The sequence below is a fragment of the Nycticebus coucang genome, chromosome 15 (genome assembly GCF_027406575.1).
Source record: "Nycticebus coucang isolate mNycCou1 chromosome 15, mNycCou1.pri, whole genome shotgun sequence".
NCBI lineage: Eukaryota > Metazoa > Chordata > Mammalia > Primates > Lorisidae > Nycticebus > Nycticebus coucang.
The window spans coordinates 32,587,555-32,605,641 of NC_069794.1; the positions used below are offsets into that span (position 1 = coordinate 32,587,555).

At 35.1% G+C, this 18,087-nt stretch overlaps 1 protein-coding gene across 5 annotated transcripts in view; it reads right to left on the reverse strand.

Annotated features, from left to right (window-relative positions):
• Window positions 1–2,790: 2,790 nt before the first annotated feature.
• Window positions 2,791–18,087, reverse strand: part of SCEL (sciellin) — a 342,117-nt gene continuing 326,820 nt past the window's right edge. For 2 of the 5 annotated variants that reach the window (XM_053563449.1, XM_053563454.1), the window contains 6 exons: window positions 13,999–14,091; window positions 13,245–13,316; window positions 10,428–10,502; window positions 8,317–8,425; window positions 5,941–6,043; window positions 2,792–4,478 (listed from right to left, as the gene is read on the reverse strand). In XM_053563449.1, coding sequence (XP_053419424.1) covers window positions 4,462–4,478; window positions 5,941–6,043; window positions 8,317–8,425; window positions 10,428–10,502; window positions 13,245–13,316; window positions 13,999–14,091 — 469 coding nt within the window. In that variant the 3' untranslated portion in view covers window positions 2,792–4,461. Of the gene's footprint in view, window positions 4,479–5,940; window positions 6,044–8,316; window positions 8,426–10,427; window positions 10,503–13,244; window positions 13,317–13,998; window positions 14,092–18,087 lie in introns of all 5 variants that reach the window. The other 3 variants (XM_053563450.1, XM_053563453.1, XM_053563452.1) reach the window with 3 other exon arrangements.

Genomic DNA, 18,087 nt, shown 5'->3' on the forward strand with positions numbered 1-18,087 from the left:
GAAGTTTTATAAGTTATTTTAAGCTTATGGTCCATTTTGAGTCAATCTTTGTAAAAGGTATATCTCTGTGTATATTTTGTTCTGTTTGTGCATTAGAGCATCCAATTTTTCCAACACCAATACCATTGTTGAAAATTCTATTCTTTCTCCATTGAATTGCCTTTGTGAATTTGTCAATACTCAATTTGACTATATTTAGTCTTAACATAATTTCAACATGGTCATGAAAGCTATAATAATAATATTTCAATGACACAAAGCTAAAAGTTATAAATGAATTCTAATAAATTTCAACGTTCACTTTATGCTATTTTCAATGATCCTTTTTGTTACTACCATGACCTGCCTCCTGCCTTCTTCTTAAACCTCCTCTCTTCTTGCTCACTCTTCCAGCCTCCTGGAAGTCTTTCTATTACTAAATCATATCAAAGTCACACTGGCCTGTGTACTTACACACACTTTCTTGTGGGAGGCTTTTAATTTAATTGTTTTTATGAACCTGAATGAACCCCTACAGCTCAAAATTTTTCCTTTTATTTTAATTGTTAAGAAAGTTATGCCAATATGAAAGTTCCTTTCCTCCAGATACATTATTCATATTGCAACAGAGGAAGAAAATGTGTAAAGTTTATAACATTCTTGTGAGAAGTCCCTCCTAAATCAGAAATGATGCTGCCTTACTGTTTAATGTTTCCATTTGGAAAACAGTAATAGGCCTGATCCCTAATGCCTCAAATGAGGGAAGGGAAAATCACACACAATCTATTGTTTCCACTTTAGGTGTCATCTTGTTCAGATATCCCCTGCCCTACCCTTGATATGGTCCCCTGAGCATGCCCGTGGAGTTCTTTTCCAAGGGATGGACGTCAGCCTGAAGTCCAAGACTAAGCAGTCATGTGGTGGAACCCACCCCAGGTTAGAGAGTTAAAGACAACCTGAATAGTATCTGAATATTGTCCTACATAGGGACAATATTCCACAAATCTTTTGATGGGTTTCTGTCTCCTGGCATCTGTGAACTTCCATCTCATTGTGCCAAAAAGAAGAAAGCTTATTTTAGCCCAGAAAATGGTCTGATTTGGGCCCATTCTAAGACATCTCTACTTTTCCCCAGGCTGATTCCTTCTCTTCATTCGCTTATTATTTGAAATATTTCCTCCTCACTTGATCCCTTATTTTAAAACTACCTCTTCACCTAGTTGTTATGTTTCGTTCCTTTCATAGTTAGGTCTTAACAGTTTCAGAAATTATTACGTTTGTTTTCTGACTTTCAAACTCCTCCTCCACCCTCCCTCTTTGGAATGTCAGGAACTGTGGCTGGTTTTGTCATCCCTGGGACGTGGAACATAGCATGTTCTTAAAGAAAAAATTTAAATTATCGAATAACGGAACAAATAAATAAACAAATTAGTGAGTGATGTTAGATTCTAAATCATGCATAGAATAATTAGGCATTTAAATGTATTAGTGGGGAAATATGATGATAAATTATAAATCATCCTAGAATAATTAGGCATTTAAATGTATTCATGGGAAAAATATATCAAAGAGAATGCAGAGAAAATGAAGTTAGAAGATTCTTCCCAGATGGCATCTGTCAGACAGTGTTCACTTTCTTTTCTTATAATAAAAAAACTAAAATCCTTACCTAACTTAGGCTTCTGAATATTTCAGTCATGTCTTCCAGAAGCCATACTTCTCCAGTGGTCAAAAATGGTGCACAACTTTTGTGCTGTGATAAAGTCAACATGCAATTCTAAAGTCCATACAAAATATTGACAACATTTTAATCACCTAACAAAAGATTACATCTAAAAATAGGATAACAGGAATACATTGATAGATCCAAGTGATGTTTGAGCTGGTGGGAACAGCAGAGAGCCAATATTCTAAGCTCCTCATTTTAAACAGGAGAAAATGAGCCCAAGTTATACAGATATTTATGGGCACCTCTGGGAACTGCTGAGTACTATGAAATAAGTGGAACTCCAAAAGCAATTTACTTAGTACCAAAGTAACCAGTAATTTTGGTAGTAACAAAAAAAATCAATATCCTTTTTAGTTTGCCATGATGTAGACTAAACAGTAACTTATTTTGCTAGATTTCTGAATCAAGCTGAGTAGAAAAAAATTCCAAACACTCACCATTTTCCACCATAGTGAGTTCTTCAGTTATATCAATTCTCATCACTCACATCTAATTAGTTGAGTGACTTCAATCAAACAATTAAAGATGTACAGATTACTTCTTGAATAAATTCTTATTTCTTGGCTTTAATGTGAGAGAATACTATTTTCATAAATTCAGTTTCTGAGAATATTTTGTGTCTTTTCTTTTGCTTTTTTAGTAGGATATTGTCATGATGGAGCTGTTAATTCTATTTTAAAGACATAGAGGACACAGTATTCCTAGATTTAGGCAATTGTGTCCAGAAAAAGTATGACAATCACGCATAATTAATAGGCTGCAAAAATATGATATCTTCCAAATTGTTTTCAGAATATGTCATTCCTACAGTGTGAATAAACCCAGACATAATCAAGTGATCCTGATGAATCAGAAACCCTTCTCTCTTCACTCCCATATCCATTCCTTCTTTACAGCAGCTTCTAGTTTGATTTGATACATTATTGTTGAAGACAGGGCCCATTAAACAGCTATAGAAAAGTGAGAAATGTGTTCCTTTTAGGTTTTTACACTCTTAAAATGATATTCAGATGATTTTAATTACTACAAAAGCATTGAGATGTTAATATACTTTATAAAAGGGAGGGATACCATTTCATCCATGCTTTTCTGCAGTGAATTTCAACTCTAAGAAAATTATTTCTTTTGATCCACTGTGATAGCATGTAATAAAAGAACAATAAAACATATGGCTCAATTACCACTGCTTCTCATCAAGCATGAATTAATGAATATCAAATTATTATTAATTGTTTTTTCTGGCTCTCTCTCCAAAGGACAACAATTACACATTGCTGTATTTTGATAAGCATTTTCTGTTTAACACTTTATGAACCAATCTCTAACAGGAACAGATGCATGAAAATATTATAAAGGAGAATAATTCTTTGAATTTATCAACATTCAGAAAACACATGACTATATTTTAATGTCCCTAGTTCATATCAATTTTTCACAACTGCCTTAAAACTTCTCTAGAATTCCACCCCCACCCCAATGTTCCATAAGCCCCTTTCTATAAAAAGTTGCTTATGAAATATGCATATAAAATGGTTTACAAATTCAATTTCTTGATGTCAATAATACCAATTCTCACATGATTACCGAATCTTCAATTGCTTCAGAAAAAGTTCTTTAAAAATAAAAGTTATCACTTGAGCAATTAAAAAAATAAGTTAATTAGCATAGCAGAGAATATAATAAATTGCGATCACTGTAACTGACAAAATCAGTATTAGTGACTATTAAAAGACACGCCACAAAAAAATTCCTGTATAACTGATAGTTTATTTTTATAAGCCTTTTGTAAATATAAAGTGCTATGTAATATGAATATATGCAACATACTAGAGAACTTGTTAAAGAACATGTGTCTGTAATCTATAACCATCATGTCTCACAGATTACTTGTATAACCCAGATTTTGAAATGCATGCAAAGAAAATTTCACAAATTATAACATGTAACCTACACATGTTGTATGATTTTACTTATTACCCATAAATCCATTTCTTTCTGTTTTTAAAATACAGTTTCTAAACCCTTTGTGTGTGATTAAACTGAAGGACAATACTAAGGTTAAATTGTTTATATTCCTGTCAGCTCATTATTTAACAAACACATACAGATATGTTTTTAAAAAGCAAACTAAAACTTGCTTGAGAATCAGAGAATTTGAGGAGCAACAGGGAACCCTAGAAATCATTTTGTTCAATGTCCTTCATGCTACAAGTAATGGCACAGAGATCTGGAAAGTATAAATGATTTTCTAAGGCCTATACAACTTTTTATGTTAACATCTTTCTGGCAAACCTCATAAGAAAATTTCTATTAGCATTTCTTTTGCAGAAGTATAATCTTGTTTCCTTAACAGTTTGTCAGGATGTCAACAAGTCTGTGAATCCAAATTCTTGGGGAAATAAATGTGAAAAAATTAGAAATTTTGTTATAATGGAGATCATGACACCCAGCCATTGTATGGAGCAGGTATGAACCTGGCTTGGGTGACAATGCTCACCGCCTATCAGAAGCATCATTCCTTTGGTAATAGTAACTAGAACTATCCACACTTTTTATAGCTAAATCTAGCCAGATACCAGATGGTTCTTTTTATATGTACCACATTATAGAAGGCAATAAGATTATTTATGCAGTAGCAGAATTAATTTTATGCAAGTTGATCTTCAATGAAAACGCTTTTCTAGATTATATTCTTAAAACTTTTAACTGATTTTTCAATGAATGCTTTTCATCTTGATTTTCATGTGCCAGAGTTATTGAATCCACTTTGCTGAAAAATTTGAAGAAAATAACAGTTAGATATGCAAATTCAGTACAAAAACAAGACAATCACTAAAATTTACAAAGCAATTATTCACCCAGGGGTTAGTGGTAGAGTAAAGATTCCACTTATCCTTCTCATCCAGAAATCACCACTATGGCTGCTGGCCATACTGTATATATGAAGTACTAGATGCCTGGTATACACACTTATGCCAAAGAGTTATATCTTGACAACTTATATGTACTATAAAAAAATGCAATGCCTGTGAGTGCACATCAGCAGGGAGGAGGTTGCAAAGACTTCTGGGTCTCTTGGTAACACCACCTCCTAAGCCATGTCAAGGACTTCTAGGAGACTGAAAGCTTTAGAGCTACCACCACGTAACTTCAAGACCCACTACACAGTACTTGAGCATGATAAGATTGTTAAATGAGAAGGAAAAGTGGCCATGAGCACTCTCTGGAGAAAGCAGAAAATAGAAGGCAAAGTATGAATATAATTAGGTTTATTCTTGTAATTGATTCTGCAGCCTGATGGAATGTGGGTTTCCGAATATTTTTCAGATACAGTCTCCCAGTTGCTTATTAATGTCACATTATTTGTCATTAAATTCCATACTTTGGATCCCATGTAGGAATCCCTAATGTTTCTCTTTCATTCACTACAAGAAGACATCAGGAAAAAAATATCTTTCACAGAGTTCTGCTGACCATCTATCAATATCATTTTTGCTATTCTATTTACTATTGTTCTACAAATAAAATATGGATACTGACTTTTAAAAACCAACCAATCTTTGTAGGCCTTAATTTTGCTAATTTACAGTGTACTGTGCATTCTTTTAAATCAAATTTTAAACCTTTTATGCTTTGTTTATAGAAAATGTTAGTTAAAAACACAGGTCCCCAGTGTTTTTTTTCCTCACATTGTTTATGCTAATTAAGAGTCCAAGTTATAGTAACATTGGTCTTACACTGCTAAAAAATACTTTGATGCTATATTTATATAAAATTAACTCTAAATTTTCCACTTAAGAGTAAAATTAAAAGGCATTCAGTGGAATAACCAAATTAGGAAAAGATTATAGTATATAATTACAAGTATCCAAAATTATAGTATATAATTATAGTATCCAATTGCAAGTATAAAAGCTCATTTATAGATATGGACTTAATTTTAAATTATTTAAGCAGAGAAGATCTATTTTTGTTCGAAAAAAATGTTTTCAATAAATGACTTCTTTGCTTAGTTGTATCTATGTCTAGTCTGATACCAGAAGACAATATAAAAATTAACTAACTTTATACCTCATAACAAAATACTTCCACAGTATAAATATCTGCAGCTGATATTTAACTAAATATAATTAATAAAATATTTTACTTTATTTAAAGACATAATTTTCATCAATGCTAAGTGCTTATTAATGTTAACCAAAGTGATAGTCCTTGTAGAGCATAACACTTACCCATCACTTTAGAGTAGCAAGGTTCACAGTGTATTGTGTGCCTGTAAATCCAAATACTGTCGCCTGCTTTTAGATTTTCCAAAGGCTGCTTACATATTTCACACTAATGAAAAAAATACATATATGAAGTTTACATTGTAAATTAAATCTAGATTCTTAGAGGAAAAAGGATAGTCTTTTCAATTCATTCAGGACCATCCTCCATAGTCACACTCAGAATGAGCCTCAAGGGGAAATCACAGAGAAATTGAGAAAGTATTTGTCCATAATCCACGTGCCAAACTTTTCAAATAAATTCTCATCATCTCTCTACCATGAAGGTACACTTCAGGGTATATATACCACTTAAGTTTTCTACTAAACTCACCTTAGAGTAAATATAAACTTGTAAAAGTTGGTTACGCCAGAAACAAGATCACCACTCAATATTCTTGAAAAAACCCACAAAGTTGCATTTCTTGTTTGCTTACATAAGGGATAGCCATGCTGCCCGGGCACAGCCTCACTGAGTGAAATAAACTGCTGGCCCTATAGGGTTTCCAGGGAAAGTTTATTTTAAGCTATGCTGGTGACAGAGGCAGGAAAGGGTTGACCTCTGCTTTATTCCTGTCCACTGCTAATGGTCTTAATTCCAAGCATGAGGTTCTCACTGGCTGGTTGACTTTTAGAAACAAGTTCACTGAAGCAAATTGTCATTGATCAGTTGCACGTATTCAATGAGGTTCAGATGGTTGTCTATAAACATGGCCATAGGCCAGGTGCGGTGGCTTATGCCCATAATCCTAACGCTCTGGGAGGCCAAGGAAGGTGGATCACCTGAGCTCAGGAGTTCAAGACCAGCCTGAGCAAGAGTGAAACTCCATCTCTACTAAAAATAGAAAAAACTAGAGGATTCCTTAAACCCAGGCGTTTGAGGTTGCTGTGAGCTACAGCATCACAGCACTCTAGCCTGGGGCAATGGAGTGAGACCCTGTCTAAATAAATAAATAAGGCTATAGATTAATAATCCATCTTTTTCTAAAAGTGTGGGGATATTTTTATTCTCAATCATGTTTTATTGACCTTATATTGAAAATAGGAATAAAAAACCTAAAATACAAGAAATGAGAATTACTCCCCTTTACCAAAAGTAATAATCAGGTGAATTTTCTTATTTTAGAAAATTTTCTATATAATAATTGTAAATAAAAAACTTCAGAGTAACTTTTGTTGAACTGAATATATTTCAGAACTAAAACAAAGTAATTTCCTATTCTCATCGTTAAATAATTATACAAACTTCAGATTATATTTTACATAGAATTCCATATAATATGCCCTAAATTTGGATTTTTTTTCTCAAAGTGAGCTGCCACTCATGCATTTTGGATTACTATTTGTCACTGTTTGAAGGTAACCAGAAGAGAAGCGATCAGTTGACAAGGTATTATATCTATTTGGCTGAATTAGATTCTCTGCATCACCCATAGAATATCGGCACTAGAAAGAACCCACAGATTTTGGGAAATGGTTCCCAAACTAGCTGCATGGGTGATCTATCAAAGGAGCTTTTAAATACACCTATGCCCACTAATCATTTCTAAAAGTCTCAATTTATTTGGAGTGAGTCCCAAGAATTCTATTTTTTTCCTAATCTCCTCAGATGATTATGGCATGCAGCCAGGGTTGAGATCCACTGGTCTACTCAACTACGTCATTTTAAAGATAAAGAAACTGAACCAAAGGTAATTTAGGTGACTATCCAGCCACACAGACAGTTTCTGGGAGAGGCAGAACTTGAACTCGGGTCTTCAGATTTCCAGCTCAGTTATTACATAGTTACACCAAAAACTATGATTGACCCACCCAATGTTATTCTGAGAACGAAAGGAAATAGCCTATGAAAGAACAATTGTGAAGTGGTCTACTAATGGAAGCCTTATTATTATTTATTAACCCACAATTAATTACAATTAATCATGCTCTCAAAGCTGTGTTCTAACCATTGTTAAACCCATCCAACCTAATTTCATGTTGTAAAAGTTGCCAGCTTTATTCCCGACAATTTATTTTCTTTTTTCCATTTCATATTTTTAATAATACATGATTTATTAAAATGTTGCAAAAAACTTTTATAAAAAGAACAAGTGTTCCTTTTTATAGGGCAAGAGTGAATAAATGTGTCAGTAATCAGCTCCTAGCCTAAAGCCAAGATGGTAATTACAAACCTTTGAGGTTTAGGCTGCAGAACTCTGGGAAATACTCAAGTGGTGAATTATTAATATGGAAGAAAGTGTTTCTGAAAGCTTTAACTTCATCTATTTCATTAAATAATTATTTTTATTCCAGTTATTATGCAATTTTATCTTTTGTTAAGTGAAATAAACACATCCTTACCTTAAAGCAAGTAGAATGGCAACAAATTTGTAATTCATCTAAAATCATTTTAGTTTCTACACCCAAGGGTTTTCGACAATAAGTGCACATATCTCTTTCAATGACAGACCTATAGAGATGTAAGCAATTAAAAATAAATTTGTCATCATACAAAAGATTGATGTATTCCCTATTAAGTCGTGGGGAAATTATATGTTAATTTTGATGCTCATCGGGAAATTGCACAAAAATTGAGCAAGGCTTGGAATTTACTTATTCTAGTAATAGAATTGATTTGTCTGGTTACCTCACAATGATAACAAAGACTTAACATGAAGCGAAGTCTCAAATTATTAATTTGTCAGGAATCAAGAGTGTATCTGGACATGACAAAGATGTTCAGTTTTCTAGTTGAACCAGGTCATAAGGACCTTTGAAGCTAGAAGAGGATTTTGAATTATTAATTTCCATATATCATTTTACAGATTACATGGAAAAATGATACTGCAGATTAATATAAATTTTTAACTCTCAAAACAGTCAATAGGTCAAAAATAGAAATCCATTCAAGAGTGTGTAGATAAACTCACAAATGATGGATCTGTGGGGCCTGGGACTGTAGGGTCTAGAGTTACCCAAACACTCCCCTTGATGTCACCATGTCTCAGGATACAGGAATATATATCATGACAAAATTTATTCTCTTCAGCAAGATATAACCCCACCATAAAGATAATGAGTAAAATAGAGTTGTGTTCTTTATTTTAGAAAAATAATGTTCCATAGTAAATGATCTCTGGTTGTGATCAGCAGAGTCCAAAGTACCTTGGGTCACACCAGAGCTGTAAGCAAAGATTCTTTTCATTTTAGAGAGTCTTAGGACTGTCTTAAATAACATCTTTCAATGTTGACTAGTTTGGGGGTATTAGCACGTGGGTCTAAAATTTCCAGGGTAGGATACATGACGGAGTTGTGAAATAAAAATAGCAAACACTTACATAGTACTTACTATGTGCAGTCCATTTTCCTATATACTTACTTTACTTATACAAACTCCTGTATTCTTCACAACATTCCCAAGAAGATGGTATTATTATTTTTTATTGTCATTTTACAGAGAAGGAAACTGAGGTCCAGAAGATAAGTAACTTGCCAGTGTTGTGAAACCAATGTGTGGGAGAGCCATAATACAAATGTCTGATATTCTGCTAGTATTTTCCTCTATAGCAGGAGCTGAACATATGACTCATTTCCAGCTCCTGCTATAGAGGAAAATATTAGCAGAATACTTTTCAGAGCATTCTGGCCTGCAGACTATTGGCCTGATATGCCACAACATTACTACTACCTTTTATAGTGATGGTCATTGAGGGTAAAGACATATCTTATTTTTGTGTGTAGCCTCAGCTTCTAAAACTGCATGGCACCTAACATAAAACATTTTTTGAAAAACTGAACTTATGTCTCATTTGCTAAGGGAAATATGCAATGCTAATGATTTATTTGCATTTGTTCCACTAGAAATCCACAACCTACACTCTTAGGAATGTCAGCTAGGTGCTCCATTGACAATTCAGTGGTAAAGAGGATCACTGATAGCAAAAGCCTGCAATGGGGCCGGTTTGCCAGCTCTCAATACTCATCATAATTCTACTCCTGGGAATGGAGCCTGGCCCCAGAGTGGGTGGCAGCAACAAAACCAGGCAGCAGCTGTTTGCAAGGTGAGGTGTTTGTAAGGCTTCAAGACAGCTGCAAAGAGGGAGGGCTGAGAGCACAGACAAGTGAGGTGGTGAAGCCTAAATGCTGATAATGAGGCAGGACTGTGGACTCCTGGGAACCCCGACCTGCAGAGAGGCTGGCTTGGGAGACAGCTGGAAGGAACGAAGAGGGTCTTTCAGAATAATACGCATCAAAATTAGAAAGCAGCAAAGCCAGGAATTCAAGAAAAAAATTCCCAGATGCAGAGGTTTTTGTTAGTGAGCTGTACTTTGCTCCATCCGTGCACAGGCAGAGCAAGCGGTACCAGGACAGCCATCGCCAAGTACCAAGGGCCGCACAAAATCTGTGTCTATGTGCACATGTATACACATATGTGTATGGATATATTTACACATGGAAATAAAGACACTCACCTATCTGAAGTTGAATAAACAGTTTGTATGTATTTTCCAGAGATATTCTCCTGATATTCGTCCCTTGGTGATTTACTAGAAACAAATATGGACACGTGAGAATCAGGCTATTTTCCTATAGGAAAGTTAGGACACAACACATTGCCTCATGCAGCCTTGTTTTTATTATTCTTTGTTACAGGCCAGAATAATGTGCTAGGATCTTTTATTCTTTAGTCTATAGAAATGTTGACACCCAAGACACCTTCAGGTTGACACATCGAGCAAAGTCAGTAGAGAGTAGTGTAAGGAGCACAGGAACAAGTGTAAGCAGCAAAAGAAGTCGATTTTCCACTAAATTTGTGCTTGCACTTCAGTTATTTAAGGAAAGCAAGCTGTGCCAGGGCGGCACAGAGGCCGGGAAAATGCAGAGAACAAGAAGGTGAGCCCCTACGCGGCACATCCCCAGGGAGGAACAGACACTCTGGAACCTGCCGAGAAAGTTCTAGAATTTTTACCTGCACTAAAGAAAAATTTACAATGAAAGCAAAAGAAGTGATACGTTTTAAAAAGTCATCTCTTTCCCATTCCGTAGATTGTGTCAGCTTTTATAAGTTACTCTTTCCTGGCGACAAGTGAAATCTCTAATGCACTAGCCCACTGGCTGCTCATAATCGCTTCCCAAGGACTTATGCTACCTGGGAGTCCACGGCACAAAAGGCAAATGTTTCTTTTACTTCATACAGAGAGTGATAATTCCATGTCCCTCACTTGGGATTTTTTAATGAGAAACTTCTCTCTCCCTCCAGAGTGCCTGTAGGTAGACTGCGGTCAGAACCAAACTCTGCTTCGTGGAACACATTTCCCCACAATGTTAAACAAGGGCTTGCACACACTGGTGCTTGATGCATACAGCACGCCTCTCCTTTTATTAGTAAAGAAACTGATACTTGAAGAGGAACTTTGCCAAGGCTGTGTGGTTACAAAATGACAGACAAAGATTCAACCCCAAATCTGACTCTAGGGACTACTGACTGTACCACCCTGCCTGTCAGTGTAAATTGTAGGAGAATTAGGAATGTTCCAGGTACACCACCATACTTGTTAGGTTAAGGTATGGGAGGCAATCAATCTTTCCAGAGTATTCTGGCCTGTGAACTATTGGCCTGATATGCCACAATATTAATATTACCTTTTATAGTGATGGGTCTGAAACTTGAAAGTGTACCCAGAACATGTGAAGAATTTGTTAAAACACAGATTACTGGGCCCCACTTGCAGAGTTTCTGATTCAGCAGGTCTGGGGTGAAGGCAAAGAATTTTCATCTCTAACAAGGTCCCAGGTGACACTGCTACTGACCCAGACACCAAACTTTGAGACTTACTGTTCTGTATGTGTACACATGATACACACACACATATATACATGGTATACAATTTTAAAAAATAAGCTATAGTAATTATCGTTAAATAAGTCAATTACGTTTTAGTCTTGACATATCCATAAAACAAGTTATTCTTGTTTGATACTAATAACATTCTTTTATTCATCTATTCAATAAATCAAAAATTCTAGTGTATTATGTTTAATATATTACTCCTAATACTTTACTAAAATAATCATTATTTCTTTAAAAATCTATGACATAGGTTGGCATCTCTTTAAAAGGCTAAGTGTATGGATATGATATCCCATAGAGCTAACAATGTGTAAGAGGGATATTATATAAATACATCACAAATGTCTATTTGTTTATTCTATTTGCCAATATTTGGCATCTTGTCTTCACTATATTATAATTTTGATACACCTTATCTACTTAAAAATTTCTTTCAGAGTTTAACTACTTGGTATTTTAAAATTTATTTTGAATTTTTTTTTTTTATCTTTTAGTTTAATTAAAAGATAGCAGCGAGCCTTGGTGTGTGTCACACTTTATGGGGGCAAGACATGATTGCAAGAGGGACTTTACCTAACAATTGCAATCAGTGTAACCTGGCTTATTGTACCCTCAATGAATCCCCAACAATAAAAAAAAAAAAAGATAGCAGCGATCACCCACTCTAACACACCAGAGTGGAAAGTGGATTAAGGAGAACAATTAGTCTTGAGCTTGCATATAAATTATGCATGGGCTGGAGAAACTTTCTTTTTCAGAAGACTGCTCCCCCCGTGACGTGCACTGAATTGCCTGGACGTCCTTCCAGGTCTTCTGCCTTCGACACAGAAGCCTTCTTGGAGAGGCTGCTCTCATGCCACTTTGAAATGGGCTCTGATTAACAATGGGTCACATGTGTCTGCATTTGTGTGCCTACCCTTATATTACCCTACAATTATGCCAATTCTTGTTTTTATACTTCTGGAAAACCAAACGGTATTTTGAATCCCTGATCTTGGTTGACATTTTCCTCAACATCCATCACTCCAAGCAGCCTATTTCGTGGGACATGAACTCCCCATAATTTGGGTCAGGATGCATCGACTTGGAGTTACAACCCTCATTTCAGACTGAAGGTGAACTACCGTGGATAGACCCAGTTAATTACACTAGGACTCCTAATTAGTATGGGATAGTTGCCTAATCTTACAAAGCGTATTATAACCAGTTACATATGTTTATGTGAGAACTTTTCAACAGCAATCTTATTATGTACACACATGTCATGTTACAATGCGATTGAGTTCATCCAATGACTATATTGGATAATATCCAAAACATAAAAATGATATACCTAGTAGATCCTAATGTATCTAAATATTAATAGAATGTTTTGTTAAACACAAATCATTTTAAAATTACAAAATAAAACAAAATACATGGAATAAATTTCCAATACCTATTCTCCACATACGTCCTTGTGTACACAACAGTATCCTTTGGTCCTACGTGCTTGGTTCCAACACTGGAGCTGCAATACAAACCATTTTCTTCTATGTTTAAAGTTATTGACAAGGATAATAAAAGCAAACAGCCTATCTCCCAATCTAATGCAAATACTAACATTTGTATATTTCTTTTAAACTATAATTGTTGAAATATATATCTTAAAGTGGCATTAATCCACTTCTGTAATTTCTGTCTCTTATTTTATTCTTAACTTCCATTGTCTTTGCCTACTTCCTATTGTTATGAAAATTAGCCACTCAGTAAATCTGTCATACAGCGTGAAGATTATTTTGAATATTTGTGTAATATGTTATAATGTCTGTCGCCCTGATGTCTCATTTAGATTTTCAAACCAAAATTTTCCCTATAAACTTCAAACGAAAAGTGGGCCTTAATTAGGTATCATGACAACATCTGATTTAACAAAACCTTTAGATCTACCTAAAGAATGTCACATCCATGTCACCATCGTGCTTCTTAAAATTGTAGACTTTTTAAGGAAAAATTATATTTTACATTTTGCTTTATGGTCACAGTAATGACCAAGCTGCTAACTCAACACTTCTCTATAAGGCTGTTTATATACAGCCCCAGATAAACTTGGAAATGTTTGCATTCATAGGAGAGGACAGGTTGGGTGGGGATATATTTTTAAAAAACAGGAAGAATAGTTCTGTCATTTGTTTTGTAATTGAGTACAGTACCTGAGATTGTCCCTGGCTTCGTAAGAATAGGCAGAGGATCTCAGGGACTGGTTGTGGAGAGCACTGGTGAGTCCATTGACTCGGCTATCTAGCCTGGGAAAACCAACACAAATATTTGACACTTAAAATCAAGGTGACTTAGAAGATTTTTTTGTTTCATCAAAATTCTTCTCAATTAACACTAGTTTACATACAGTGAGCCTCTTTATGTTCACCTGGTTTTTGCACAGATAACACAAATAGAACACATGTACTATTTTACTTCTTCCACAGAAACCACTGTCTTACATTTAAGAATAATCTTTGTGTGACATATTATCTGAGATTGCCATCTTTACCTAGGACAGAAAAACCATCTGAAATCGGTTCCTGTAACATTTTCATACCAGCAAGGTCATTTTAGAAAGCCTCTTATGTACAATATATCTGAGATGTTATCAATCTAATGAAAATGATCCAGAGGTTACTTTGAGAAATTCCAGTTTCCATTCTGTTTTTAATGGAAGGCAATACTTCCATTAAAAGAACTCTGACCTAGATTTCTGATAATCTAAAGATGTCACTATGCTTAACAAAGTATAGGCATATTTGCCTTTTCCTAAGGAACAGAGGAAATTTCTTAATGCAAGAATAGTGAAAATTTCAGCTCCTTTTCTTCCTCCTTGTTAGTTAACTCTAGCATGGGAGAAACATGAAAATCTAAGAGAGACTTTCCTTAACCAAGCTTTATCACTCACAAACAGGCTGTTCTATCCATTTCCAGAGAGCTCGTAAAGACGACCAAAACATTTGTTCACATATAATTGCTGGCATACAGAAAATCATCCTCTGGTTTTAAGGTAGATGTTTCAAAACACATACAGCTGTGTTACAATTATATTAAGTCAAGAGAAAGTGAAATTAACATTATTAGAAGGTTTTCTAATGTGATTATTAAACTGTGTTATCCCAGGAATAATAAACCTAGCAAAAAATTGTTTGAAAATATTCAAATCATATAGTATACAAAACTCAACTTTAACAAACAACTTCAAAGGACAAAGGTTATCAATAAGTCCAAAATGCATCTGCATTGTCCCCAGCAATGTGAAATAAAAATCACCCGTTTGTAAAATCCACAAACAGGAAAGGAAAACAATTTGCAAATACTACTGTTATGGACTGAATTGTGTTTCTTCAAAGTTCATATGGTGAAGCCCTAAACCTCAGTGTGATTATATTTGGAGACAGGATCTATAACGCGGTAATAAAGGTTAAGTGACGTCATGAGGGTAGGATCTTAATCTGAATTGGGAACTGGTATTCTCATAGTAAGAGGGAGAAATACCACAGATCTCTCTCCTTTCATGCAGAGGAAAGGCTACATGAGGACATGAGCGAAGGCAGCCATTTGCTAGCCAGGACAAGAGGTCTCACCCAAAACCAGTTCTGACTGCATGGATCTTGGGACTTTCAGCCTCCAGAACTGTTAGAAAATAAATTTCTGTTATTTAAATCATTCAATCTGTAGTATTTTATTATGGAAGCCCAAGCAGACTAATACAAATATTCCCTAGTTTTATTTATCATATGATTAATGACAAGCGCTTTATGAAAGATTTAATTTTTATAATTGTGAACAAAAACCAAATGCTAGATTTGGAATGTAGGACAGCACTCTTTAATGGATTTTGTATCTTATGTAGGTTTTAAGGATGATAAATTTTCCTTAAAAATAAGTCTTATTCTGGCACTGTGGGAGGCCAAGGAAGGTGGATCACTTGAGCTCAGGAGTTCGAGACCAACCCGAACAAGAGCAGGTCCCCATCGATAAAAAGAGCTGGGCGTTGTGGTTGGTGCCTGTAGACCCAGATACCAGGGAGGCTGAGGCAAGAGAACTGCCTGAGCCCAAGAGTTTGAGTTTGCTGTGAGCTATGATGCCACTACATTCTCCCCAGGGTGACAGAGTGAGACTCTGCCTCAAAAATAGATAAATAAATAAGCCTTATTCTAGAATAATTTTAAACGTTCTGAAAAACTGCAGAGATAGTACAGAGAGTCTGTAGTAAACCTTCTCCTGGATTCCCATATGGCTAATATTTTCCATAATCATAAAACATTTATCAAAATGAAAGAATTAATATTTGTACAATATGATAAATTAAACTACAACTTCATGCATATTTTACTGGTTTTTCTATTGTCTCTTTTTCCACATAATTGTTATGTCTCTTTATCTCCTACAATCTATGATCATTGCAAAGTCTTTATTTTTCATGAGATGGTAATAAATTTTATAAAGAAAATTCTATCTTACAGCAGTAAGTGGTAACACATTATTATTTTATCATTATTATTTGCTATTTAGTATCATAGAAGTAGAGTTGGAGAGACAATATTTTGGCAACCATCTGCAGTGCTTTTTCTTTTTTTTTTTTTTTGAGACAGAGTCTCAAGCTGTCACCCTGGGTAGAGTGCAGTAACATCATAGCTCACAGCAACCTCCAACTCTTGGGCTCAAGCAATCCTCTAGCCTCAGGTTTTCTATTTTTTTTTTAGTAGAGACAGCAGTCTCGCTTTTGCTCAGGATAGTCTTGAACTCACTCGTGAGCTCAAGCTATCCACCTGCCTCAGCCTCCCAGAGTGCTAGGATTTTAGGTGTGGGCTACTGCGCCCGGCCTGCTTTTTGAAATGTCATTGGGTCCTTCATCCAGATATGCTGATTTAATTGGTTTGCAATACAATTTGGACATTGGAAACTTTTAAACCTCTCCAGTAAGTCTCACTTGCAGTCAAGGTTGAGAACAACTGCCTTAGAAAGTGGTAATTCCAACATTTTACCCAAAAGAGAACTGATTCTCAAAGTGTAGTCCCTGGAATAGCTGGTGATTCTGATGTATATAAGAGTTTGGGAACCAATGCAATGGAGGTTTCCTCTGTGGAAGTGTTTTTCTCAAATGCCTTGAATGATCCTTGTAATGAACTCAGGGCTCACAATGTTTGTCACTTGATAGCTGTGTTGTTGGAAAGTTATTCTCCATTGAAACAAATTGCTGAACTATAACTTTTAATCAGTGGTCTCAGTTTTGTTTCTTAATTAAACAATCACTCTACAAATACAAGTACAAACATTGTATTGAATCTTATAGAATTCTAAGTGAATTACACTTGAGAAGATACTTCCTGCAGTGGAATTTCACCTTGAAATTTATCTGTCTGAAACCTTCTTGTACACTGTGAGAATATAAAATGGTGTGGCTACTTTGAAAAACAGTCTGGTAGTTCTTCAAATGGTTAAACATAGAATTGCTGTAAAATCTAGTAATTTCACTCATAGGGATCTTCCCAAGAGAAATAAAAACATGAAACATATTTTCATGCAAAAAGTGTATATGAATGTTCATAGCGGCATTTATTCAGAACAGTAAATTACAGTCCAATAGTGAAAACAACCGACATATCCATCAACAATGAATAGATAAAATCCCCTGCCTACTTTATATGATTTTAAGAGTGTTACATGTCCTTGAAATCTGTGCAATGGCTTTATGAAATTTATTTCACTCATAATAACTAACCATTTAGTTTAAGGAAATAAAAACATTTAAAGTTATTCCTAATAAGTCAAATTAGAAAACCTATATTTGCCTGGGCATCTAATTATAATATAAAGTGAATATATTCATAAAGTGAATCAAGTCTCAGTTTAACAGATTGCCCCAAGACCCTCATATTTCTAATTTGATTCTTCAGAGAGCATGAAAAGCTAAAGCAAGCTGAAGTTACAAGGAAGCAGAAACAGGAAGGCAGTACAATTTATTTGTTATCAAATAGATTCAGAATAGAGAATAAGGAAGCCAGTAAAAGGAGAGAGAAAGAGAAAGATGGGCAGAAGAAGCACACATGGAGTAGCCGGGTTACTTCAATGACAAAGAAACAGGGTTAATTTCCAAGAATTCTGATGAAACTTCTTGCCAAGAATGAACAATGTAGACCTCTTGGAGGCCTGACCTTGCCACCATTTCTGCTCTTAAGTTTCCATGAAATTCCATTTCTTTACTATCCTCTCCAATACATTTCCATTTCATGAATAACCCCATCTGAAACTGA